General features: G+C 44.9%; 1 protein-coding gene across 6 annotated transcripts in view; it reads left to right on the forward strand.

Annotated features, from left to right (window-relative positions):
* shq1 (SHQ1, H/ACA ribonucleoprotein assembly factor) overlaps positions 1 to 27,452 on the forward strand; it is a 174,155-nt gene extending 146,703 nt beyond the window's left edge. For all 6 annotated transcript variants that reach the window (XM_072472235.1, XM_072472234.1, XM_072472240.1 and 3 more), the window contains one exon: positions 26,567 to 27,452. In XM_072472235.1, the coding sequence (XP_072328336.1) occupies positions 26,567 to 27,257 (691 nt within the window). In that variant the 3' untranslated portion in view covers positions 27,258 to 27,452. The remainder of the gene's footprint in view (positions 1 to 26,566) is intronic.
* The last annotated feature ends 314 nt before the right edge of the window (positions 27,453 to 27,766 follow it).

Raw genomic sequence — 27,766 nt, forward strand, 5'->3', positions numbered from 1 at the left:
TTGTTCTCTTATTCCCCTCCAAGCTGCGTTTCCATCCCCATAGCCTCTCCCGTCATGGTGCCCACCAGTTTCCAGATGTGTAACATTAGCTGATTACCGAATATCTCAACTTTAAAATTTTTATCCTGGTGTTTAAATTCCTCACCCCTATCTCAGTAACCTCCTTCGGCTCTAGAACCCTCTTGACTGCAGAGTCTGTATATCCACTTTCGCCCATCGTTGAAGGTTGTGCTTTCAGCTGCTGAAGCGGCATGCTTTTGGAATTCCCTCCCTAAATCTCTGCACATCTATCCGCTTCTTAAAGAATTCCTTAAAGCCCGTCTCTGTGACCAAACATTTGGTTACCCCTTTTCAATGTTTCTTTTCAGTGTCCGTATTCCCTCATACCTCAATGATGCATTTTGGAATTTTTTTGCATCTCTGTAAATGCGAGTTATAACTATCTGGAATAGTAATAAAGCTCGGGCTCTCAACAGCATGAGTGTTGGTATTTATAAAGGCTTTACCAGCACCCCCACTTCTACGCTGAGTAGCCCCTAAAAGTTCCAAAGCAGTCGTTTTGCGATGCAACAGTAGCTGCTTGTACTTTATTGGAGGGTGAGGGGGCTTGGTGGCACCACAAAAGCAGAATTGTGATTCATGTCACTGCACAGACGTCACTCAGACCAGTCAGTCATCCCCATTTTTTAAAATTAAAAAACAATAATTTTAGAGTACCCAATTATTATTTTTTTCCCAATTAAGGGCCAATTTAGCGAGGCCAATCCACCCACCTTGCACATCTTTGAGTTGTGGGGGTGAAACCCACGCAGACGCGCGGAGAATGGGCAAACTGCACACGGACAGTGACCCAGAGCCGGGAGGCAGCAGTGCTAACCACTGTGCCACTCTATCCCTTTTTTTTTAAGCAGAAAGAATACAGAGTGGTGGCACAAGAAGCCACATGGGGTTTGTTTTCCAACTAAAGGAAATTAAAACTGAAATGGCTGTAACATAATTTTGCAACTTGCACAGGGGAAAGAGTTCTCACTTGGTTCAATGCATGGAAGTGGGTACAGACAACCAGTACAGCATTTTGAGGTTGGGTCTGTTTGAATGATGTTGCTTGATGGACGGGCAGGAATATTTTTTTCCCCTCCTGTTGGTATCTTAAAAAGTTCAAATGGAACAGTTTCATCAATGATCGAAAGTGCAGCATGTTTGGAACTGCATTCAAGCATTTCTGATCCACATTGACTAATTCTTGAAGACTGCTACGGTTTAGCACCCATGCTGTCTCAGAAATGTGGTATGTTTGGACTATGTAAAGGCGTACTATAATCCAATTGCTTTATTTTTACAGGACTTTTTGTGAACCGATGATACTTTAAATGAAATGAAATGAAAATCGTTTATTGTCACAAGTAGGCTTCAAATGAAGTTACTGTGAAAAAGCCCCTAGTCGCCACATTCCGGTGCCTGTTCGGGGAGGCTGATACGGGAATTGAACCGTGCTGCTGGCCTGCCTTGGTCTGCTTTCAAAGCCAGTGATTTAGCCCTGTGCTAAACCAGCCCCTAATCCCTTTTAAGTAACTATAGACCAGTGAGTCTTACTTCTGTTGTGGGCAAAATCTTGGAAAGGTTTATAAGAGATAAGATGTATAATCATCTGGAAAGGAATAATTTGATTAGAGATAGTCAACACGGTTTTGTGAAGGGTAGGTCGTGCCTCACAAACCTTATTGAGTTCTTTGAGAAGGTGACCAAACAGATGGATGAGGGTAAAGCAATTGATGTGGTGTATATGGATTTCAGTAAAGCGTTTGATAAGGTTCCCTACGGTAGGCTACTGCAGAAAATATGGAGGCATGGGATTTAGGGTGATTTAGCAGTTTGGACCAGAAATTGGCTAGCTGGAAGAAGACAGAGGGTGGTGGTTGATGGGAAATGTTCAAACTAGAGTCCAGTTACTAATGGTGCACCACAAGGATCTGTTTTTGGGCCACTGCTGTTTGTCATTTTTATAAATGACCTGGAGGAGGGCGTAGAAGGATGGGTGAGTAAATTTGCAGATGACACTAAAGTCGGTGGAGTTGTGGACAGTGCGGAAGGATGTTACAAGTTACAGAGGGACATAGATAAGCTGCAGCGCTGGGCTGAGAGGTGGCAAATGGAGTTTAATGCAGAAAAGTGTGAGGTGATTCATTTTGGAAGGAATAACAGGAAGACAGAGTACTGGGCTAATGGTAAGATTCTTGGCAGTGTGGATGAGCAGAGAGATCTCGGTGTCCATGTACATAGATCCCTAAATGTTGCCACCCAGGTTGAGAGGGTTGTTAAGAAGGCGTACGGTGTGTTAGCTTTTATTGGTAGAGGGATTGAGTTTCGGAGCCATGAGGTCATGTTGCAGCTGTACAAAACTCTGGTGCGGCCGCATTTGGAGTATTGCGTGCAATTCTAGTCGCCGCATTATAGGAAGGATGTGGAAGCATTGGAAAGGGTGCAGAGGAGATTTACCAGAATGTTGCCTGGTATGGAGGGAAGATCTTATGAGGAAAGGCTGAGGGACTTGAGGCTGTTTTTGTTAGAGAGAAAAAGGTTAAGAGGTGACTTAATTGAGGCATACAAGATGATCAGAGGATTAGATAGGGTGGACAGTGAGAGCCTTTTTCCTCGGATGGTGATGTCTAGCACGAGGGAACATAGCTTTAAATTGAGGGGAGATAGATATAAGACAGATGTCAGAGGTAGGTTCTTTACTCAGAAAGTAGTTCGGGCGTGGAATGCCCTGCCTGCAACAGTAGTGGACTCGCCAACACTAAGGGCATTTAACTGGTCATTGGATAGACACATGGACGATAAGGGAATAGTGTAGGTGGGCTTTAGAGTGGTTTCACAGGTCGGCGCAACATCGAGGGCCGAAGGGCCTGTACTGCGCTGTAATGTTCTATTAAGTATTATTGAAATTCCACCATTCTTCAAGAAAGAAAATGTAATGCTGCATGTTACTCAAAAGGTTGCATGTTACTGCAGTTCTGTAGGGCATTGGTGAGGCCACACTTGGAGTATTGTGTGCAGTTTGGTGTCCTTATCTGAGGAAGGATGTTCTTGCTGTGGAGGGAGTGCAGTAAAGGTTTACCAGGCTGATTCCTGGAATGAGGAACTGTCATATGAGGCGAGATCAAGCCTGTTAGGATGATATTCATTGGAGTTTAGAAGAGTAAGAGGGGATCTCATCGAAACTTATAAAATTCTAGCAGGATTAGACAGAGTAGATTCAGAAAGAATGTTCCTGATGGTGGTGGGGGAGTCCAGAACTAGGGGTCATAGTTTGAAGAAAAGGGGTAGACCTTTTCGGACTGAGGTGAGGAGAAGTGCCTTCACCCAGGAAGTGGTGAATCTGTGAAATTCATCACCACAGAAAGTAGTTGAGGCGAAAACATTGTGTAATTTCAAGAAGGAATTAGATATAGCTCTTGTAGCTAAAGGGATCAAAGTTTTTTTGGGGGGGGAAGACGGGATCAGGGTTTTGAACTTAATGATCAGTCATGATCATGATGATTGGCGGAGCAGGCTCGAAGGGCCCCCTCCTGCTTCTACTTTCTATGTATGTTGCTATGTAAAAGATTAATAGCTCGCGGTATATTGATTGTGACTGTTGAGTCAATTTAATTCAAACTGTTATTTTAATGATTTAGCAGGTCAACACTGTGGGACATATTTGCATTTTAAAAGGCTCTGTGCCATGTGCGATCTAAAATTCAATGCTGCTGATTATTCATCTCAGAACAAATTAAAATGATATTTTTGTGACATTAATCCCTGAATGTAGTTGGCAGTCAAGAAGGCATAAAATGATGGAAAGTGGGAGGGCAGGAAATAATTGAATGAAATGACAAACGCCAGCAATTAAATGAAGCAAATAAACTTGGATATCACAGAAGGTCCAGCAACATCTGCAAAGAAAATGGGATAACATTTCAGGTGTGGGGACCCTCCATTAGAATTGGAACTTGGGAGAGGAGTAAACTTCTAATTAAGCAACGACCAAAGCAAGCTGGGTGGAAGGCAACAGGCAGAAATCAGATATCAGGAAAGCTCACTCCTCTCACAGAGTAGTTAATGACTTAACTGAATCGCCAATCGGTCTGAAGAAGTGATTATTTCCAAGGCAGTGCAAAGCCATTAAATGAGCGGAGGATGGATAGCAATTCCAAAAATGGGAATTGTAGCACATCGGTATAAGTAAGAATTATACCCATAGCACAGACCAACATCCGAGCTGCGGGAGGGTGTTCATCGAAACCACTAATCCACAGCCCTTCGCTGTGCTGATGGGCCTACCATGCTCCTGAGAAAATGGGGCAAATAATTAAGACCCGAGTTTGATAAAGGTAAAGTGTGCTCTCTGGATGCCGAGAGGTAAATGGACAGGTATTGAATCTGCACTAATTGCCCAGGAAAATGCCAGAGGAGAGGTAAATGGAAGATGGTAAAAGAATGCACATGGTCTGCTGGATGGGCTGGCCTGGCCAATCGACCAAGAGGAGAAGACGAGATGTGCCTTATGATGGTGTACTGTTGTCGGCAGAAATGATGGAAAATCATCTGGTGAATCTCGAACCTTTTGGTTGAGGATGAGACAGTCACTATCATTGTTCTGAGGGAGAAAAAAATCAGAGGCAAGGACGAACAGTGAAGTGAATGTGAGAGGAATCACCGGGAGTATGTAATCACTGGCACCCTGCGAAGCAATGGTGTTTACTTGAGGGTTGTGGTCGAGAGAAAGATACGGTTGTTGATCAGAAGGAGATGGTTAGTGTCCAGGTAGAGAGGTCTTTTCAACATATGCCAACAGCGCCACTGCTGCCATTCTGATATTCAGCTAAGAGCAGAGGGCTGGATTCTCCAAAAATGGAACTATGTCCCCACGCTGGTGTATGAACGCTGGCGTTTTACTCCAGACTTTACTGAAAAAAATATAGAACAATTCACCCACCTGCAGGGGGCTAGCAGGGACCGGGGGGCTTGAAGCAGCTTTGGCTGTGGATATGGGCCCCTGCACTTCCGGTTCAGAGTCTGTGCATGCGCACGGCACACACCATGGCGGACTTGGACCGCGGACCATCACTGAGAAAGAAGGTCCCCCCCGATCGGCCTTGCGTCGCCTCATCCGCCCCGCCCGATTGCTGCCCCGGCCACCCATAAGGACCCCCCACCAGGGCGGCCGTGGACTGAGTCCCGACCGGCCAGACGTGGTTAGAACCACGACGTCGGGAAATCAGCTGGTCAGGATCGGAGTATCGCTGGGTGGGGCTCTGGCAATGGCCGCACGCCGTGATTCGCAGACGAGCGATTCTCCGGGGACCGGAGAATCGCGGGAGCGGCGCCTGGGGAGTGGCGCTGGGCCCGATTCGTGCATGAAAGTCGATTCTCCGCCAACCTCGATTTCGCTGGGGGAATCCAGCCCAGAGAGTTTGGAAAGAGGTCAGTTCAGAAGCAAGTAGTTTAGGGTGAGTAAGGGTGCTGAAAAACCTGGGTGGTCTATCTTATGGCAGTTTCTACAGGAAAGGTGAGCAGATGAGGAAGTGAAGGAGAGGTCTAGGAAGACTGAGCAAGTTGGGGATTGTGAGGGCTTAAATTTGCACAGAGAAGCCACCTTGCTGAAGATGAAAGCAGAAACATGAAGGGAGCAGCAGAAGGGCTGAGCACCATGTCACTCATCCATGGCTACAAATTTACTCTAAGTGACATGAATCTACAATTTTATTTCTAATGCTTAGAAACGAAAATTATAGCATTTGGATTGTAATGCAGAACCAGCAGAGCTTCGTTTTTGTAAATCGGGAGTTCAAATAGTCAAACATATTGCCCTTTTCATTTGTCCATAAGAATATCAATCACTTGAGTAGGGCTCTTGAGACGGATATTAACATTTCACAAAGCCTGTTTCATAATGCAGTAGTCATCGTGTTTGTCCAACTAGTGAAGGTCCCTTGTTCGATATAGAAAGACACTTGATTACCTGATAGAAAGGTGAGGTGATTGCATAAGTCAGTTGCCAGCAGTAACCAGATTTCGCAGTTTTGAGCACCCATTTAAGAGAGGATAGTTGAGCCATGGAAACCAGGCTGCTATTCGTGACATCAGTATTGCTGCCCTGAATGGAGATAATTTGGTAATTGCTCCATCACGTCAATCCGGTTTGGAGGCTGCACTGCTGCAAATCCCACATCATTACTATTATGTAACTCTCCTCCACTCACTGTTCTGCTGGGGAAGTCACCCTGCTTTTATTGGCAGAAGTTGCTATGATTTTGGGCATGCATTTGTTTTGTAGCATTTTGTGGAGTATTTTTTCAAAAATAAGCTTTATTTGCCTCGCTGGTTGCCGAGGAAATGATTTTGCTGTACAATACACTGTTTGCAGTGAGTCTTGCTGTGAGTTCCACCCCGCCTCCAGCTCATTGTGTGATGCTAATACAGGTGGAGTGCCTCAAAATCGGCAACCTCGGCACCGAATCTTTGCCGGATTTCGGACCTTGATGGGGTTCTGGATCGAGCAGTTTTTGCCAAGTCAGGTCGGATCAAGGGTTACTCAGACCACTATCCAGCTTGGGAAAAGACAGGCACACAAAGCCGATAACAAAGCCCCCCAAATGTCCGATGGCACCCATTTCTTGAAAGTGCAAGATAAACAATGCCCATGAATTGTAGAACCCTTCCATCCTCCCCCTCAACTCAAACTTCACCTACCCGAGTGCAAGAAATTCCAGCAGGTCCCCCCTCCAAACCAAGGCACGGGGTGGAGAAGCTGACCTCCACTCGAACAGGACATGAAAGCTAAAGCATCTGCCCCTGCACACGCCTGCAGCCCGGGCTGGTCTGACACCCCGAAAATGGCCTCTAGGGACCCTGGTTCCAAACTCACATGTACCACCCCGGAGGTGACGTTAAAAACCCCTCTCCAATATCGCTCCAGCTTCAGGTAAGACCAAAACATGTGAACATATTTTGCGGGGCTCCACCCACAACGCTCACATACATCCTGCCCCCCTCAAAGAGTCGACTCATCCTCGCCCTCGTGAGATGCGCCCTATATGTGACCTCCAACTGTATCAGCGCCAACCTCGTGCACGAGGTTGAGGCGTTTACCCTCTCCGCGGAGCGCCTCACACGACAGACCGTTGTCCATAACTTCCCCCAGCTCTTCCTCCCATTTGGCTTTAATCCCCTCCAAGTATACCTCATCTTCCCCCAGATTCACCCCATAAATCGGGGACACCACCCCTTCTCCATTCCCCCTGTCGTCAATACCACTTCCAACAACGTGGAGGCCGGTGTACTAGGGAAGCTCTGAACCTCCTTCTTGGCAAAATCCCGGAGCTGCAGGTATCCAAATATTTCCCCCTGCCCTAGTCCATATTCCCCCCCCAACTCCTCAAGCCTCGCAAAACGTCCTCTCAGGAACAGGTTTTTAAATACCCTGACTCCCCTCTCCTCCCATCTCTGAAACCTCCCGTCCCACTTCCTTGGCTCAAACCTATGGTGCCCCCTAATCGGCATCTTTCTTGCCCCGCCCACAAATTGAAATGCTGCCTCAACTGCCTCCAAATCCTCAGCGCTACCACCACACCGGACTCCCAGAATAATTACCCGAAGCCATCGTAAGAAAAATGCCTGGTTTTCAGATATTGCCGGTCCTTGAATAGCCAGATTTGAGACACTACCTCTTGATGCTTGTCAACAAACTCTATGTAGTTTCCATGGAATTAAGTTGAGGATAAATGGATATGGGTGGGATAAATGGGGGGGGGGGGGGGGGGGTGGAATCTATGACTGCATTCATTGGAGTTAAGGGGATGCAAAAATGTAACAGAATTACAATATTCCAAATGTTTGTATGATATTATAGGTTAACTGATAATCTGAGAGTACCATTGATAATCAAATGGGTAATATTCGCACAGAATTGCCAAAAGGTGTAGAAAAAAAAAATTTGACAAAATAATTTTCACTAAAAACGATTGGGATCTGGAGTGCGGCTAATCGAGAGATATGGGGAATTAGCTGACCATTTCAAACAGAAAGATGTGCTACCAGAATCAGCAGGAAATGGGATTGGAGTAGGTGGTTATTGGCACAGAAAGGGTATAATGGATGCTTGATCACTGATCACCTGCTGTGCCCAAATTGCTATCATTCAATTCGTACAGACCTGACCTAATTTGACTAATATTTACACATTGTTCATAATATTCAGGCCAGGGAAACGTCTGAGATTGATCCTAAAATTGAGCTCTCAAAATCTGGGTTAAGAACTTGTGTATACATTCTCCCCGTGTTTGTGTGGGTTTCCATAAGACCATAAGACATAGGAGCGGAAGTAAGGCCATTCGGCCCATCGAGTCCACTCCACCATTCATTCATGGCTGATTTCAACTCCATTTACCCACTCTCTCTCCATAGCCCTTAATTCCTCGAGAAATCAAGAATTTATCAACTTCTGTCTTACAGGCACTCAACGTCCCGGCCTCCACCGCCTTCTGTGGCAATGAATTCCACAGACCCACCACTCTCTGGCTGAAGAATTTCTCCTCGTCTCTGTTCTAAAGTGACTCCCTTTTATTCTAAGGCTGTGCCCCCGGGTCCTAGTCTCCCCTGCTAATGGAAACAACTTCCCTACATCCACCCTATCTAAGCCATTCATTATCTTGTAAGTTTCTATTAGATCTCCCCTCAACCTCCTAAACTCCAATGAATATAATCCCAGGATCCTCAGACGTTCATCGTATGTTAGGCCTACCATTCCTGGGATCATCCGTGTGAATCTCCGCTGGACCCGCTCCAGCGCCAGTATGTCCTTCCTGAGGTGTGGGGCCCAAAATTGCTCACAGTATTCTAAATGGGGCCTAACTAATGCTTTATAAAGCTTCAGAAGTACATCCCTGCTTTTGTATTCCAAGCCTCTTGAGATGAATGACAACATTGCATTTGCTTTCTTAATTACGGACTCAACCTGCAAGTTTACCTTTAGAGAATCCTGGACTAGGACTCCCAAGTCCCTTTGCACTTCAGCATTATGAATTTTGTCACCGTTTAGAAAATAGTCCATGCCTCTATTCTTTTTTCCAAAGTGCAAGACCTCGCACTTGCCCACGTTGAATTTCATCAGCCATTTCTTGGACCACTCTCCTAAACTGTCTAAATCTTTCTGCAGCCTCCCCACCTCCTCCATACTACCTGCCCCTCCACCTATCTTTGTATCATCGGCAAACTTAGCCAGAATGCCCCCAGTCCTGTCATCTAGATCGTTAATATATAAAGAGAACACCTGTGGCCCCAACACTGAACCCTGCAGGACACCACTCGTCACCGGTTGCCATTCCGAAAAAGAACCTTTTATCCCAACTCTCTGCCTTCTGCCTGACAGCCAATCGTCAATCCATGTTAGCACCTTGCCTCGAATACCATGGGCCCTTATTTTACTCAGCAGTCTCCCGTGAGGCACCTTATCAAAGGCCTTTTGGAAGTCAAGATAGATAACATCCATTGGCTCTCCTTGGTCTAACCTATTTGTTATCTCTTCAAAGAACTCTAACAGGTTTGTCAGGCACGATCTCCCCTTACTAAATCCATGCTGACTTGTCCTAATCCGACCCTGCACTTCCAAGAATTTAGAAATCTCATCCTTAACAATGGATTCTAGAATCTTGCCAACAACTGAGGTTAGGCTAATTGGCCTATAATTTTCCATCTTTTTCCTTGTTCCCTTCTTGAACAGGGGGGTTACAACAGCGATTTTCCAATCCTCTGGGACTTTCCCTGACTCCAGTGACTTTCGAAAGATCATAACTAACGCCTCCACTATTTCTTCAGCTATCTCCTTTAGAACTCTAGGATGTAGCCCATCTGGGCCTGGGGATTTATCAATTTTTAGACCTCTTAGTTTCTCTAGCACTTTCTCCTTTGTGATGGCTACCATATTCAACTCTGCCCCCTGACTCTCCGGAATTGTTGGGATATTACTCATGTCTTCTACTGTGAAGACTGACGCAAAGTACTTATTCAGTTCCTCAGCTATTTCCTTGTCTCCCATCACAAAATTACCAGCGTCATTTTGGAGCGGCCCAATGTCAACTTTTGCCTCCCGTTTGTTTTTAATGTATTTAAAGAAACTTTTACTATCATTCTTAATGTTACTGGCTAGCCTACCTTCAAATTTGATCCTCTCTTTCCTTATTTCTCTCTTTGTTATCCTCGGTTTGTTCGCCCCCACAACCCAAAGATGTGCAGGCTAGGTGGATTGGCCACGCTAAATTGCCCCTTAATTGGAAAAAATGAATTGGGTACTCTAAATTTAAAAAAAAAAAGAACTTGTGTATATGACACTCACTGATGAATTTGTTTGCTATATTGTAATGTATGTCATTTCTGGGCATCCAGATTCCTTCTTAATTGCCCAAAACATTCAGTGTACAATTGGTGATTTATAACTCTAATTCTGACCATATGAAACCAAGATGAAAACCTAATTGCTAGTGTACAAATATCTGCATCATGCTGCTAGTGTACGTTGCAGTCTGATCCGACATCAGGATTTTGGCTGCTATTCCGTTTTCTACATCTTGAATGATAGCATTCCATAAGGAGATGGTTTTGTGGAAAGATTGGAATATTGAGCTCTTCTGTGTCAATGATGTGGAGATGCCGGCGTTGGACTGGAGTGAGCTCAGTAAGAAGTCTTACAACACCAGGTTAAAGTCCAACAAGTTTGTTTCGATGTCACTAGCTTTCGGAGCACTGCTCCTTCCTCAGGTGAATGAAGAGGTATGTTCCAGAAATATATAGAAAGACAGATTCAACCTACCAACTGTCCTGGCTTGACACAATTCACACCTTTAACCTGGGGTTACCCCATCTCTGGATCTGTCAAGATTTCATCACCTGCTAATGCTCGCATTCCAAGCATTGTCTGGCATCTTTGAATCTGTCTATATATATGTTTCTGGAACATACCTCTACATTCACCTGAGGAAGGAACAGTGCTCCGAAAGCTAGTGACATCGAAACAAACCTGTTGGACTTTAACCTGGTGTTGTAAAACTTCTTACTGTGCTCACCCCAGTCCAACGCCGGCATCTCCACATCATGGCTACCATCGACACCGCAAACTGCCGGCTCAAAGTGGAGAGGATCTCCAGGAAGATCGCGCATATAGACACTGACATTAAGTTTCTACAAAGATGCAAGAAAGCAGACAAGATCCCGAAAGGGCAACAGATCACAAACCCACTCAAGTCGACCTACAACACAGTCTACGCTGAGAGAATCTGCCGTCGCACCTCTCTCACACTCCTCAACCACCTTGTACGCCAGCTCTACAGCAGACGACGCAACCTGGAAACCAAGATAGAGGCCACATTCTCAACTTGTGCTCAGGACGCAGCAGACCAGCTGCGGAACACCGCCAAACAGATGAGACAACAATACTATGCCACCGATATGCATACTAAAAACAGGAAGCTTGAGAAACTCGGCATCACCACCAGCAGCAAGCAAGCCACCCCCGGTACCACAGAAGAAAACAATACAGGGAAATCTATTGTCAACTTGTCAGACTACACCCTTCAACCAGACGAAATCGATGTCCTCAGCAGAGGGCTCAATTTCTGCACCACCACCAAAATGGACCCCATCAGTCTCGCGGCAGACACTGAGGAATTCATCAGGCGAATGAGGCTCTGGGAATTCTTCCACAGACCCCAAGAGGCCAACAGCGAACCCAAGCAGACTATCAATGAACCAGAACAGCAGACCGAGAGATCTGCGGTGCGGCAACCGAAGAGGAAAGAGTCGAATTGGACCCCTCCGGAAGGCCGCTGCCCTAGACTCGACATGTATGCTCAAGCCGTCAGGAGTCGCGTCAATGCCAGATTCATCAGTCGCATTCACAAGGCAGCCCCGAACGTCACCCAAGCACAACACAATGCCATCCACGCTCTCAAGACCAACTGCAGCATCGTCATCAAACCAGCAGACAAAGGAGGGGCCACTGTCATACTGAACAGAACGGACTACTGCAAAGAAGTATACCGACAACTGAACAACCAGGAACACTACAGACAGTTACCCGCAGATCCGACCAAGGAACACATACGCCAACTTAACAGACTGATGAAGACCTTGGATCCAGATCTTCAGAGCATCCTACGTGCTCTCATCCCACGTACTCCCCGCATTGGAAATCTCTACTGCCTACCGAAAATACACAAGGCCAACACACCAGGCTGTCCTATCGTTTCAGGCAATGGGACCCTGTGTGAGAACCTCTCTGGCTACATCGAGGGCATTTTGAAACCCATCGTACAAGGTACGCCCAGCTTCTGTCGCGACACGACGGACTTCCTACAAAGACTCAGCACCCATGGATCAGTTGAACTAGGAACATTCCTCGTCACAATGGACGTCTCGGCACTCTATACCAGCATCCCCCATGACAACGGCATTGCTGCAACAGCTCAGTACTCAACACCGACAACTGCCAATCTCCACACGCAATTCTGCAACTCATCCGCTTCATTCTGGATCACAATGTCTTCACCTTCGACAACAAGTTCTTCATCCAGACACACGGAACAGCCATGGGGACCAATTTCGCACCCCAATACGCCAACATCTTCATGCACAAGTTTGAACAAGACCTACTCACCGCACAGGACCTTCAACCGACATACACCAGATACATCGATGACATTTTTTTCCTTTGGACCCACGGCGAAGAATCACTGAAACGACTACACGATGACATCAATAAGTTCCATCCAACCATCAGACTCACCATGGACTACTATCCAAAATCAGTTGCATTCTTGGACACACTCGTCTCCATCAAGGACGGTCACCTCAGCACTTCGCTTTACCGCAAACCCACGGATAACCTCACGATGCTCCACTTCTCCAGCTTCCACCCTAAACACATTAAAGAAGCCATCCCCTATGGACAAGCTCTCCGTATACACAGGATCTGCTCAGACGAGGAGGAGCGTAACAGACATCTACAGACGTTGAAAGATGCCCTCATACGAACGGGATATGGCGCTCGACTCATCGATCGACAGTTCCAACGCGCCACAGCAAAAAAACCGCACCGACCTCCTCAGAAGACAAACATGGGACACAACCGACAGAATACCCTTCGTCGTCCAGTACTTTACCGGAGCGGAGAAACTACGTCATCTTCTTCACAGCCTTCAACACGTCATCGATGAAGATGAACATCTTGCCAAGGTCATCCCCACACCCCCACTACTTGCCTTCAAACAACCGTGCAACCTCAAACAAACCATTGTTTGCAGCAAACTACCCAGCCTTCAGAACAGTGACCACGACACCACACAACCCTGCCATGGCAATCTCTGCAAGACGTGCCAGATCATCGACATGGATACCACCATTACACGTGAGAACACCACCCACCAGGTACGCGGTACACACTCGTGCGACTCGGCCAACGTTGTATACCTCATACGCTGCAGGAAAGGATGTCCTGAAGCGTGGTACATTGGCGAGACCATGCAGACGCTGCGACAACGAATGAACGGACATCGTGCGACAATCACCAGGCAGGAATGTTCCCTTCCAGTCGGGGAACACTTCAGCAGTCGAGGGCATTCAGCCTCTGATTTCCGGGTAAGCGTTCTCCAAGGCGGCCTTCAGAACGCGCGACAAAGCAGAATCGCCAAGCAGAAGCCTGTAGCCAAGTTCCGCACACATGAGTGCGGCCTCACCCGGGACCTGGGATTCATGTCGCATTACATTCATCCCCCACCATCTGGCCTGCGAAATCCTACCAACTGTCCTGGCTTGAGACAATTCACACCTCTTTAACCTGGGGTTACCCCATCTCTGGATCTGTAAAGATTTAATCACCTGCTAATGCTCGCATTCCAAGCATTGTCTGGCATCTTTGAATCTGTCTATATATATATGTTCCTGGAACATACCTCTTCATTCTCCTGAGGAAGGTGCAGCGCTCTGAAAGCTAGTGACATCGAAACAAACCTGTTGGACTTTAACCTGGTGTTGTAAAACTTCTTACTGTGCCAATGATGACAGCTTTCTTGATACGAGGTAACTCACGGTTTATATTTGGGATTGGAATGGAGGGCATGTTAAGAGTTCAGGCCCTATCAAGTGAATTTTTAGAATGCGAAAGTGTTATCTGCAGCGAAAACCTTTGCTTTCCGTGATCACTTGGGCAGACAGCAATTAGTCTCAACAGAAGCCTAATAAAAATTATTTTAAATTCCTCACTAAAGATGTGTCCAAAGATGTGCAGGTTAGGTGGGGTTACAGGGATAGGGCAGGGGAGTGGGCCGAGGGAGGGTCCTCTTTCAGAAGGTCAGTGCGGACTAGATGGACTGAATGGCCTCCTTCTGCACTTTAGGGGTTCTATAATGTGATACAGTGTGTCCGCGACACTCGTGGTTCTTTCGTTTTTATGAGTTCCTATTAAATTTGCTTGCATGAGAAAAAATGGGGTGGTGTAATGGTGGGTCATGTAATAGAGAAAGGCTCCATGGTTCAGATCCTGGTCAAAACGGAGTTGACTGATCTCCGCTAAGGCAGGCAGGAAACCTACAGTTCTTGTACTAATGCCCTTGCTTTTTTGTGACGCTTGATTGAAGACCGGAGTGGACACTTCTCTGAAGCCCCAATTGTCAAATGAAACTGTCAACGCTGATCGTTGACTGTTCAATGAGTCATTGCTTTCAAGCACTTGGAACCTTCCAATGCATTGTCCATGAAAGTGTACCTCAGTGTTGGTCACTGCTTTCAGGAAGGAAAAAAAGAAGAAAATGTGAGGGGAAAATTACTTTAGTGGTAAGAGGTTAGGATTTTACAGCCCCTTGTTCTGGAGAAATCAAGTTCCTTTTCATTTCTGTTGCTCATTTTCCAGTCATGAATTACCTTGTCAGTTTGCTGCAGTCTCTTGGCCGTGCTCTGTGGATATGTTGTGCCTTGTAGGTTACTAGACTTAAAGAGAGGAAATGAAACAGTTGCTGTGTATTTTATAGTCGTGGTGGCTGCTTTCAGGAAGTGGTGAAAAGTTGATTGATGATGTGAGTTGGAGCAGTGCTGCAAGAAACCAGATGTAGTAACTATTTATATCAATCTAACTGTGACATCGCACGATCCTCTCTGAGATACTGCATTCAGAAAATATATTTTCTGTTAACTTCTAGCTATATAAAACCAAAGTGCTGCCATGTTTTACATTTGGGTTGTACTTCACTGATTATTAACCTACGTTAACTGAAACCTTTCAAGGGAAAGTTTTGATTTACAAATCGACCAATTGGAAACGGAAGTAGACCACTCGAGCCTGCTCCGCCATTCAATAAACTAATGGTTCATCTGATTTTCTCCTCAACTTCACATTCCTGCCTACCCCCGATAACCTTTCACCCATTTGCTTATCAAGAATCTATCTACCTCTGCCGTAAAAATATTCAAAGACTACTCCCCCCGCCTTTTGAGGAAGGGCGTTCCAGAGCGTCTCGACCCTCCGAGAAATGATTTCTCCTCGTCTCTGTTCCAAATGGCCAACCCCTTATTTTTAAACAGTGGTCCCTAGTTCTAGATTCTCCCACAAGTGGAAGCATCCTTTCCACATCCACCCTGTCAAGTCTGGGAAATTCACTACACCAGATTGTGATGGATGCCAGGACATTGATTAAATTTAAGGATGAGATGGACAGATATTTCATTAGTAATGGGTTGTAGGGTTATGGAGAACGGACAAGATAGTAGAGTTGAGGCTGAGATGAGAGCAGCCATGATCGTGTTGAATGATGGAGCAGGCTCAAGGGGCTGAATTGCCTACTCCTAGTTCTTATGTTCTTAGGATCTACTATGTTTCAATCAAGTCAACTCTTATTCTCCCAAACTTGGGCAAATAAAAGCTGAGCCTGTCCATTCTTTCCTCATAAGACAACCTGCCCACTCCAGGTATTAATCTAGTAAACCTTGTTGAATTGCTTCCATTGCATTTGCATCTTTGCTTAAATAAGGAGACTGGTACTGTACACGGTACTCCAAATGTGATCTCACCAATGTATGACTGAAGCACAACCTCCCTGCTCTTGTATTCAATTCTCTTGCAATAAATGTTAACATTCTATTAGTTCTCATAATTACTTGCTGCAGCAACACTAACCTTTTGCAGTTCATGTACTAGGACACCCGGATCCATCTGCACCTCAGCTCTGCAATCTCTCACCATTATATAGGAGGCGTTTTTTATTCATCCTGCCAACATGGGCAAGTTCACATTTTCCCACGCTATACTCCATTTTCCAGACCTTTGCCCACTCACCTAACCCTTCACCCAAATCATTTATATAAATTGTGCGCGTTGGGGGCCATAGCACTAATCCCTGTGGCACACCAATCATCGCATCCTGCTAATCAAACAATTACCCATTTATGCCCACTCTCTTTCATGTTCGCTAGCCAATCCTCTTTCCATGTGCATGTTGCCCTCCACACCAATTAACTTTTATTTTCCACAATAACCGTCTGAAAATCTAAATACACTACATCCACTGGTTCACCTTTATCCATAGCACCTATTACTTTTTCAAAGAACTCTAATAAATTGATTCCCTATCACAAAACTATGTCAACTCTGCCTAACTATCTTGAATTCACCTAAGTTCTGTAACATCTTTAATAAAAGCCACTAGCATTTTCCCAATAACCAATGGCCTAATCTTTGATTTGCTTCCCCCTGTATTAGTGGTGGTGTATTTCCTAAACCCCTGCCTCCCAATTTTAGTGTGATCCAATTTTCTGTTGATAGCCCCACAGCAAACAAGTGATAGGACGAACTCAAAGGGTTAGTTTATTTGCCCGCACACAAAACGCAGGAGTGGAGGTCACCACGTAATATCCTGTGCATTCATACAGAAAACAAGGGGTAGAGAAAATAAAGGTTTACAGGGCAAAGACCACAGAAGAAAGAACTATTGTTTTAAGTATGTCCAGAATCAAAGTCAGTGAGGTATTCCTTCATGGAGGTCGACAGACTGAGTATCAATGCTGTATAATCACTTTCCAGTAGAGTTGACATCACACCATCAAATGGGCATACAGAGATGAATCAGTCTCGCAGGTGAGGTCCAGAAGTTCCAGTAGAAACCGTGTAGATGGGGCCAGGTATTCAATCTATGCAGATCCCCTTTCTTCTGCTGTTTCTAGGTCAATAAAAAACATGGCAGGCTGAGGTTGTTTTAGTACAGCACAGCAATATTATTAGTTACACATGCCAGAGGGTTCCATGTCACATGACTTCCCACCTTTTCACAGTGTCTTTGACAAAAGGGTGTGCGAGAGGGCTAAATGTTCCACCTATTAAGACGTGAAAGGAAGTTTGTATGGTCCTTTGTCCTAGCAGTTGGATAGGCTCAGGTTGTCCAGTCCTGGCTCATGAAATGCATTTGGTCTTTGTTAATTCTCTTTGAATTTGGTCTCTGCAGTGCACGGGGTCGTTTGTGTCACTTGAGAGATAATGAAGCACACGTTTCTGTGATGTCAGAGAGTTCCTTTGTTCAGGGCCACAGACAGCCATTTTAAGGTCTTTGTCTGTTTTTTCAAAAAAATTTAATTAACTATATGGAACCTTAGAATCCCAACAGCATTGAAGGAGGCCATTTGATCCATCGAGTCTGCACCGATCCTCCGAAAGAGTACCCTATCTCGGCTCACTTTACAAGGAATCTTGCAGTTCAATATGGAAGGCAAACAAGGTCTCTTCAACCAATCAAATTGAATAATCCTTATTAAGGCACCCAGGATCTGAACCAGAAAGTGTCAGTTAGAATAATTTATTCAATGTCAAATTGTATAGTCGTGATCTGCTTAAAGGGAAAGCCTCGACTTATTTCATTCAGCTTGCCTTGCGGTCGTGTGTTTTTCTCTTCAGTAGCTTATAAGAGTTTCCCTTTTTCAATTTGAAATTGTCTGACAGGATCATCCTCTTTCTCCCTCGCGGCCTATACCCCTTTAATCTTCCTGCAGTCACCTTCAGCAAGTTATCATCCTTTTGATTAGGCTTGTCCAGTCTTTTTACTCCAAGGGGCATATTTGCATTTTTTTACCTCACTCAGCAATGAGCAGATTTTGGGTGATTGTGAGTGGGTGCGTGTGCGAGTGGGTGCGTGTGCGAGTGAGTGGGTGCGTGTGCGAGTGAGTGAGTAGGTCCGTGAGTGAGTGGGTGCGTGTGTGAGTGGGTGCGTGTGCGAGTGGGTGCATGTGTGAGTGAGTGAGTGGGTGCGTGTGTCTGAGTGGGTGGGTGCGGGTGTGACAGGGTGGTTGCGTGTGCGAGCGGGCGGGTCGGTGCGCGGTGGTAAGAGTGAATAGAAAACCTGACACTGGGCATAAGGCCGACTCTTCTCTCCCCTCTTCCCCCCCCCCCCCCCCCCCCCCCCCCCCCACACTCCACCCTGCACTTTCAATCCTGCACACACTCACCTCTTCACTCATACTTTCACAACACACATGCATGCACACATTTGCGTCTGCACTTACACCCACACTCGCTCGCCCGCCAGCACGTTCTCACCCCTGTCCCCCTCACTCACTAGTCCGCCCTTCAGAAGCAAAAGTGGGAGAGAAACAGCCCGTGATTGGAGGAGCAGATGTTTTAAGAAACATCCATTGAAACTCTTTGACCAGGATTTTGAAAACATGGCGTCGGGGGCTGTGTTAAGGGGCTTTGTGGGCCGTCCTTTGAACAAACCTGATTTAGAATATGGCCAGCCTAACCTGGAATGCCTTTGCTTGATGACATTCACCAACTATCTTCTCCACTGTCCCAAGACAATGTCATTGCTCTTGGGTTCTCTTCAACCGACCATCTTTGGGCTGTGGGAGGAAACTCATGCAAACACAGAACGAATGTGCAAACTCCGCACAGACAGTCACCCGAGGTCGGAATCAAATCCGGCGCCTTGAGACCACTGTGCCATCGTGCTGCCCCTTACATGAACTTCCCACCCATACTTCACATGGGTTTGCCAGTGAGTTACGAAGCAAAGCTTGTGGAGGAGCAGGGCTGCAGCTTTCTGGCCTCGGCATCTAACTTCACTTGTGATGTCGCCAGAAGCTGCTGTCCAATCTGCTCCAGAATAAGGTGAGCACTGACCGCATCACTGTTTTTCCTACCATAGGGCCTATGCCTTGGTATCATGTGATGGGAGATGTCAGTAAGTACAATGTAATCTGCCCACACTCAAAATTCACTTGGACAGACCAGTGCATTTTAGTATTCCAATCATTTTTATGTGAAATGTTTTCATTTGGGATGAATTGAATTGAATGAATATTTAAATGTGCCATCATTCATAGATTTGCAGACGGGCTATTTTTAACTCCAGTTTGTCGAAAACTCGTTCCATGTGTAACCTTTGGGTAAACCTAGTTATGGTGTTTATCTGAAATGAACAGTTGTATACTCAAATATGCACGGTTGCTATGGTGCTCATACATTGGTTGCCACTTAATTGGGAATCCAATTTGGTTTAAAAAATCTCCTGCATTGTCAAGGTTAAGACTCATTACTTTCAGGTTATTGGCACTTTTGAAGAGCTGTTTTTTTAAGGGTTTCAATTTTAAAATGTAGATGATGTAATGTGACTTTCTGAATCGGCACTAGTCAATATTTCACTGCAGTACAGATATATTAGCACGAAAGACTGTTTAAGAAATTAAGAGATAATTTACTCCTTTTTCCACACAGAATGGGGAACAGTAGGATCGTGATTTCTGGACTAATAATCCAGAGGCCGAGACCAATTACCTGGCGGCAGGAGTTCAATTGTCACCCAAAATAGCAGGGGAATGAAAATTCACTTAATTAAATAAACTTGGGTGATAAAGTTAGTATCTGTAATGGTGAGCTTGAACTTACAGGATTGTTGTAAAAACTCATCTGGATAAAATGAAAGCAGAAAGACGTGCATTTCTATAGTGCCTTTTACAGCACTGATGGCAAAAGCACTTTACAGCCAATGAAGTACTTTTGGAAGTGCAGTGACTGTTGTACTGTAGGAGACACAACAAACTCCCACAAAAGTGGTCAGATCATCTGATTTGGTGATGCTGGTTGAGGCATAAATGTTGGCCTGATCCTCCAAATAGTGCCATGTAATCTCTTGCATCTGCATAAGAGGGCAGACCAAGCCTCTGTTTAATGCATCACTCAATATTGCATTGGAGTGCCAGCCATGATTATCATGTGCTGTGTTTCAACACTCAACCTTTTTACTCAGGCAAAAATGCTGCCAACCGAAGCAGAGCCGGCTCAAAGGACATCCCCATCCTTACCTGATCTGCTCTGTGTACATCTCTAGATGTACCTGAGGAAGGAGCAGCGCTCCGAAAGCTAGTGATATCGAAACAAACCTGTTGGACTTTAACCTGGTGTTGTAAGACTTCTTACTGTACATCTCCAGAAGCACAGCAACGTGGCTGACTCTTATCTGCCCTCTGGAATGGCCTCGCAAGCAACTCAGCTGTATCTAACCACTACGTGAACCTCTAATAAAAATAAAGCCAGACTGACTACCCACCATTGACCTCCCAGACACAGCTGAGGCACATCCAGTCCAGTTGACCAGCAAAATCCTCCTCCCTTAACAGCTGGGGAGTTGTGCCAAAACCAAGAGCAATTCCACAGACCAGTCAAGCAACAGCCTGGCATAGCCATAATCATAGGATCATAACATTCCACCAATGATCCTCGATCACAATCCCTGGGTCTGGTCTGTCCCACGACCAGGAACATCCACCAGAAGTGGCGGGATAACGGTATAGTTGGGAAAGAGTGGCCTCGGTGTCCTCGAGCAAATCAGAGGCTGGATATTCTGTGATGAGTAACTCAACCCCCAACCGCATCTACAAAGCTTGAAGCTGGTCACCATCTAGGCCAAAGCAACCTGCCTGATTGGCAGCCCAACCACCCCCTTGAATATTCATTCACTCCATAGGCACGCCCTGTGGCTGCAGAGTGTACCATCTGCATAGTGCGCTGCAGTAACTAACCAAAACTTCTTCAACAAGATCTGCCAAACTCAATGATCTCTGTCACATAGAAAGACGAAGGAACACCCCCACCACCTGCAAGTTCTCCTGCCATCCACTCTTGAGAATATATTAGCGTCCTTCACTATTACTGGGTCAAAACCCTGGAACTCTCTACCGAACGGCACTATGGATTAATCACGTGAACTGCAGTAGTTCAAGAATGTGGCTCACCCACACCATCTCGAGCAATCACCGGTGGACAATAAATGCTAGAGATGCCCATATCCCATGAATGAATGAATAAAGCTTTCTGCTCTCTCCTAAAGACATTGACACTTTGTCACTCCAGTTGCATCGTCACTTTCCTGTCCACTCAATGTCTGTCTCTGCTGCGGCATCACTCCCCGAACAAGTACTTGCTGCTCTTCCTAAATCAAAATTGCATACCCGCATGAAGGTTATATCTTCAATTTCCATGACGTAATATTCTTTTGTGGGGCACTTTAGTCTTTTTGAAAATCTAAGTGCGCAATGCCCATTTGGAACGTGATGCTCTCAAAGACGAGTTAATCAGGAAAAACCTTGCCTTTCTAAAATGGCATTGGCTATTACATGTGAGATCAATCTCGTATCGCTAGCTCTCGGGTTTACCCGTACCGCGTTTCCATTATTCTTTTCAAGCATTGATATTAATTTGATGAGCCTGGTGTATCTCAGCCAGACTGTTTAAGGGGAGGAGGGTGATCAGTAAATGCAAGATTCTAGCTTGCAGGCAGCTGGAGAAAATCAGCCCTTATGTGCTTCACAACAGCTGGCTATCAAATAGCACTGGCAGGGCCTCGCAAACGTGGATCTTAATTCCTGAATATTATTTGGGGAAAGATCAAAATGAGAGAAAATAAATAAAAGTGGAAGGATTTGAAAATCTATGCATGCAGAAACAAATCCAATAGTGGAACTTAGAAAATCTGCTGTCCATTAACCCTGCCAATAAGGGGTCTCCCATTTAACTTTGAAATGAGGAGGAATTTCTCCGAGGGTCATTAATCTTTGGAATTGCCTTTCCCAGAGGGCAGTGTGGAGGCTGGGTCATTGAATATATGTATTCGAGGCTGAGTTAGATAGATTTTTTGATCTACATGGACTCCAGGGTGATTGGCCACAGTCTGATTAGCCATGATCTTGTTGAAGGGTGGACCAGACTCTGAGGGGCAAATGGCCTCTTTCTTGCTCCTATTTCTTATGATCTTATGCCAACAGGCCATATCTCTGAGGTTTTCTTTCAGTTCAGGTTTGTCTTCTGAGATGATGTTCTATGTCGAGGTTCTCCCACACCCCCGCCCCCTCATGCACTGAGGACATCATAAATCTTAGAACTCAGTGGGTGGTAATTTTACAGTAATGTTCTGGAACAGTTTCAACATTCGCTCTGGTGAACTGAAGTTAAAAGCATTTTAAAGCATATTTTATACTATTCTTGGAGTCCCTGCTTGACAGATTTCCATTTATATATTTAAACCATAAGGCAAGTGTATCGGGGTGATTTAAAATATGCAAATTTGAAGAAGGCAAGAAATGTTGATCCATCCTGGACCTTTTAATGAATTTTTAATATGGAAATATTCTGTCTGGAAAGGAATTTGTCCTAAAAATCTCTACAAAATATGAAGAGGCATGAACAGCTCGCCTGCAATAGAAGTACAGCCATTTGTCACTGCTGTTATCTTAAACATTCTCCCTTGCTTGCAATCCATTTATATTGCTTTCAAATGGCTGTTGTGGGGTTTGTATCGTTATCAGTCAGACTTGTAGCAAGTCATCTCATTTGCTGAATGGCCACAGCCATCACAAAATCTATACTCCAAGCTATGAAACGTAATCTCTCGATTAACCTGAAACTGCCTCCTGATAAACAGGCTGCCCAAATACTTAGTTCCTTTTGCAGGGAGAGATGGGCACAACCTGTGAAGTGACAGCATGTTCAAGGGCTTTGAAAAGGAGATTGAAGAGGGGGCGAGGACAGAATGATCAACGGAAATGCAATTTTTCACTCGTTTATACACCCAATTAAAAGTAATGTAGAAGTTAAACATCCACTTTAAACATGGGCAGCACGGTAGCACAGTGGTTCGCACTGTGGCTTCACAGCACCAGGGTCCCAGGTTCGATTCCCAGCTTGAGTCCCTGTCTGTGTGGAGTCTGCGCGTTCTCCCCGTGTCTGTGTGGGTTTTCTCCGGGTGCTCCGGTTTCCTCCCACAATTCCCGAAAGACGTGCTGTTAGGTAATTTGGACATTCTGAATTCTCCCTCTGTACGTGAACAGGCACCAAAATGTGGCGACTTGGGGCTTTTCACAGTAAATGCATTGCAACGTTAATGTAAGCCTACTTGTGACAATAAAGATTATTGTTACAAGAATTTATGAAGAATCTTGTACTAAAACTACTGTTAACTTTGCAATTAACTGAATTAAGGAGTGAACGAGTGCTTCATCCTGAACAGTTGTTTAAAAGTGTAATGTCCACGCTTTGTACAAGGCCTCATGAGTTGAGGCAACTCTTTCCCTCTTGAGGAATTCAATTTCAGCAGCGCAGAATGGGCAGGATGTTTGGTGGGGAGGGGAGGGGGTGGTATAATGGATGGCAGATGCATTCCAGCTGATCGTTCTGTCCTTTGACATGAATCTGTCCGGAGACAGCAGGAGACTATATTCAAAAATTATTATGCATCTCTCCGGTAATGAGGTTAAAATGGCAGTTTAGACAATCCAAGTGTGAATAGCTTTCTGGAGGAGAAACAGATTCTAGACGATTGGGAAGGCCCATGAGATTATACATATGTTAATGCATAGTCCAGGAAGTTGATGGGGGCAAACAGCTAGATAAACAAAAGGCACAAGAAAGGTGCCCGGACCCTGAAAAGCTGGGAGAGGCAGTTACCTTCTAAGAATGACCCCTGGAATGAAGAGCTCGACATATGAGGAACAGTGGAGAACTCTGGGTCTGTACTGGTTGCAGTTTAGAAGAATGAGGGGGGATCTTATTGAAACTTAACAAGATACTGAGGCCTAGAAAGACTGGATGTGGAGAGGCTGTTTCCACTAGAAGGAGAAACTAGAACCCGAGGCGACAGCTTCAGACTGAAGGGACGATCCTTCAAAACTGAGATGCGGAATTTCTTCAGCCAGAGGATGGTGAATCTGTGGAACTGTTTGCCTCAGAAGGCTGTGGAGGCCAAATCACTGAGCGCCTTTAAGACAGAGATAGATAGGTTCTTTATTAATAAGGGGATCAGGAGTTATGGGGAGAAGGCAGGAGAATGGGGATGAGAAACATATCATCCATGATTGAATGGCGGAGCAGACTCGATGGGCTGAATGGCCTAATTCTGCTCCTATGTCTTATGGTCTTACAGCAGTCTCAGAAAGCAGACAGCCCATTTTCCAGCCACCAAGCCTGAAGGCCAAGTTTACAGCAAACAAGCTTCTAAGTGGATTTGATCCCGGCCCCGGGTCACTGTGTGGAGTTTGCACATTCTCCCCATGTCTGCATGGGTCTCACCCCACAACCCAAAGATGTACAGGGTAGGTGGATTGGCCATGCTAAATTACCCCTTATTTGGGGAAAAAAAGAATTGGTACTCTAAATTTATTTAAAAAAAACAAGTATCTAAGTCTTAGAGCCAAGTCAATGCAGAAAACCTTTGTAAAAGTAGTTTTAAAGAATCTCATCTGGACCAGGAAAAAGACGGTTCCCAGATTTTGAGTATCAGTCCTGTATTGCGTGGTAACTATAGCTGGTTATTCAGGTTAATTCAATTTGGATGTTGTTTGGGGAACGGCGGGGGAAGGTCTTCCAGAGTTCAGGTATCATTTTGTAACAAGGGCTATGTTCTATATAAATTTTGTGTGTATAGTAATTGATACATCTTAATTGTGTGAGTAGAGTAGTCCTGTATGTATATATTTGACTTTCCTTTAATAGTCTTTAATTGTTACACGATGACTGGGCTATTTATTCTCAGTGAGATTTCACTTGTCTCTTCACAAACAAAACAAAATTATACACCCCCACAAGCCGGTGTTCAAGTTGGGATAACCTCACCGATAACATCAGTGTGCTTTGTAACAGCTTGCAGCATTTTCAATCACCTATTCTTCTTGCTAGCAGTGCCCACGTCCCATGTAGAATTTGTTAAAAATCCTTGAATAAGCCCGCTCCTACTGGATCCGCCCTGTTCTATTTCCAGCAGGGATAATTTGCTAGTGATCAGAGGCCAAGAAATGGTTGGCTCCCATTGCCGCCTTCCTTCCCAAGTCTGTCATCACCGAGGTAAATTTTCTTACAGGAAACAGGGAATTTTGCTGACTAGATCAAAATGCAGAGTCTGAGCAAATCCAAGTTGGACGATTCTAGTTTTGTGCAACACGTGTACATATATCTATCCTGTGATTAGACAATGCTCAAATTTATTAATGTCATGTAACCATGTGCAATGCTGTTCTTTGAGTTTTCCTCATGATGCACATCAATGTTTTTTTATTTATTTAGAATACCCAATTCATTTTTTCCAATTAAGGGGCAATTTAGCGCGGCCAATCCACCTAGCCTGCACACCTTTGGGTTGTGGGGGCGGAACCCACGCAAACACTGGGAGAATGTGCAAACTCCACACGGACAGTGACCCAGAGCCGGAATCGAACCTGGGAAGTCGGCACCGTGAGACCCACTGCGCCACCGTGCTGCCCAATTTGTTTTATTTTAATCTTCCCATTTTTCTCCCCATACGCTACCTTCCCCGACGGAGTGTGATTCACAGGACATGGCAGCGCTCCACTTTGGACAGTGGCTGAAGTCAGATGAAGCGGTCCTTCGATTGGTTTACAAAGTTTCACACCATCTACCTCTGCTGGTGTCACTTGAAGTGTTGCTTTGCCATAATGATCTGAGATGATTTTCATATATATATATATAAATATATGGAAATCTCTAAATAGTGAGATCTGCAAAATAGCATCCATAATCGGTGTTATTCAAAATTGGCACTGATAGTTGACACAGGCATTGCAAAGCTAATGAGATATCCAAACTGCTTTTAAGCTGCCAGAGAGCGTTTATACCTGGCAAGTAACTTATGAAATTCATGGATCTAAGGTTGGATGTCGATTTGAGATACAGGAGTTGTTTAAACATTCTGATTTATACAGGAATTTGGTTTACTGTCAATATAAAATTGTCCATGTAATTGGAGTTTGAATTGCCCTGAATTAGTTAAATGTGACGAGGGAATTCTCTGTTCGTCTGCAAATTGTTGGTAAAAGTAATGCTTAAATAAAGATCGTGGATGATCCTCATGCTCAATTTTTAATTTTCAATGATCAATATTGTATAAAAGAAGAGTGAATGTTGCAGCTAAGAATATTATCGTATTGAAATAGTGTGGTACAAAATTGTTAATTAATGGGGAAGTTGAAACATTTTTATTATTTTTCCCTGTAGGTCAAAGAAACTTGCATCCCTGGCTGAGTCACTGCAGAATTTAAAAGTCACTAAGAATGATTTGGGCTTCGAACTGGAGGATCTGGAGAAAGCAGCACTATTAGTTCAGGAGGAAGAAAATGAGATCAAACCAGGCAAGAGTGGTCTCCAATCACTGGCATCAGAAAGTGAGACAGAAGAGGATAATGGCTCCGAGGAATTAAGTAGCTCACCCTTTGATGGCGGGGAGTCTGATTCAGACGAAAGCGATTCGTCTAAGTGCAGTAGATCTGAGGAATTGTGCGGAAAGGGTTTGTGTCGCAGAGCAGAGGCTGACTGTAAAACTGAGGTGAAAGCTAAAGAGGATTTTATCAACTCGAACTGTGGCGAAGAAACTGTGCATACGGATGCCACATGGGATCCAGATAAATGTCCATTGGGGGAGACTTCCACTGCTAAATCACCTCCGAGAAGATTGATGGAAGAACTTGCAGATCAGTTGCAGTCAGTAGGGTTTTCAGAGCCCTGTGAAAAATCTGCTGCTGAGAATTCAGAGCACAAACCCACAAGCCTGCCTCTTCAGAGTTTGGCACAGTATCAGCATTCACAGACGACCTCACAGCAGACTTTCTTAGAGGTGTCTCCTAAGAGGAATTGCCTGCTGCTCGTTGCAGATCCTGTTAATACTGAGGATTTTACAAACCTGGCATGAGTCCAGGTTGCGTGCTCGAAAAGAACAAACTGATTTATGTGCAAGTGGCTGATGCTAGTCAGTGTACTTGTTAAATCGCTTCAGAAATGGCGAATTTGCCCTTAAATGCTTTGGACTTTTTTCATACATTATCAGATTTATACGTGCGGAACTAGATTACGCTTGTCTTCAAAATAAAAAAAGCTGTTGTCGTAATTGTCTCCTCTGGTGCATTGTGTCGTGATGTTAAATCATCATGCAGCAAGTTTAACAAAGTGTTCTTCATTTTATCATACATATTAGATATGATTTGGATCACAGCTCTAGTTATTGTATCTGGCCTGCAATTATCTTCTATGATTACCTTTGTCCTCAAACAAGAGCATTCCTCAAACAGAATCAAATGATCAGTCTCTGGCAGCCCCATAGGCAGCATGTCCTCCTATTAATGAACAGTGCTGTGGAGTGAATATGGGTTTGAGACAATGGATTCCCTTTGCGCTTAGATGCTCATCCCATGTAGGATGGTG

Source organism: Scyliorhinus torazame, chromosome 13, assembly GCF_047496885.1.
Source record: "Scyliorhinus torazame isolate Kashiwa2021f chromosome 13, sScyTor2.1, whole genome shotgun sequence".
Lineage (NCBI taxonomy): Eukaryota > Metazoa > Chordata > Chondrichthyes > Carcharhiniformes > Scyliorhinidae > Scyliorhinus > Scyliorhinus torazame.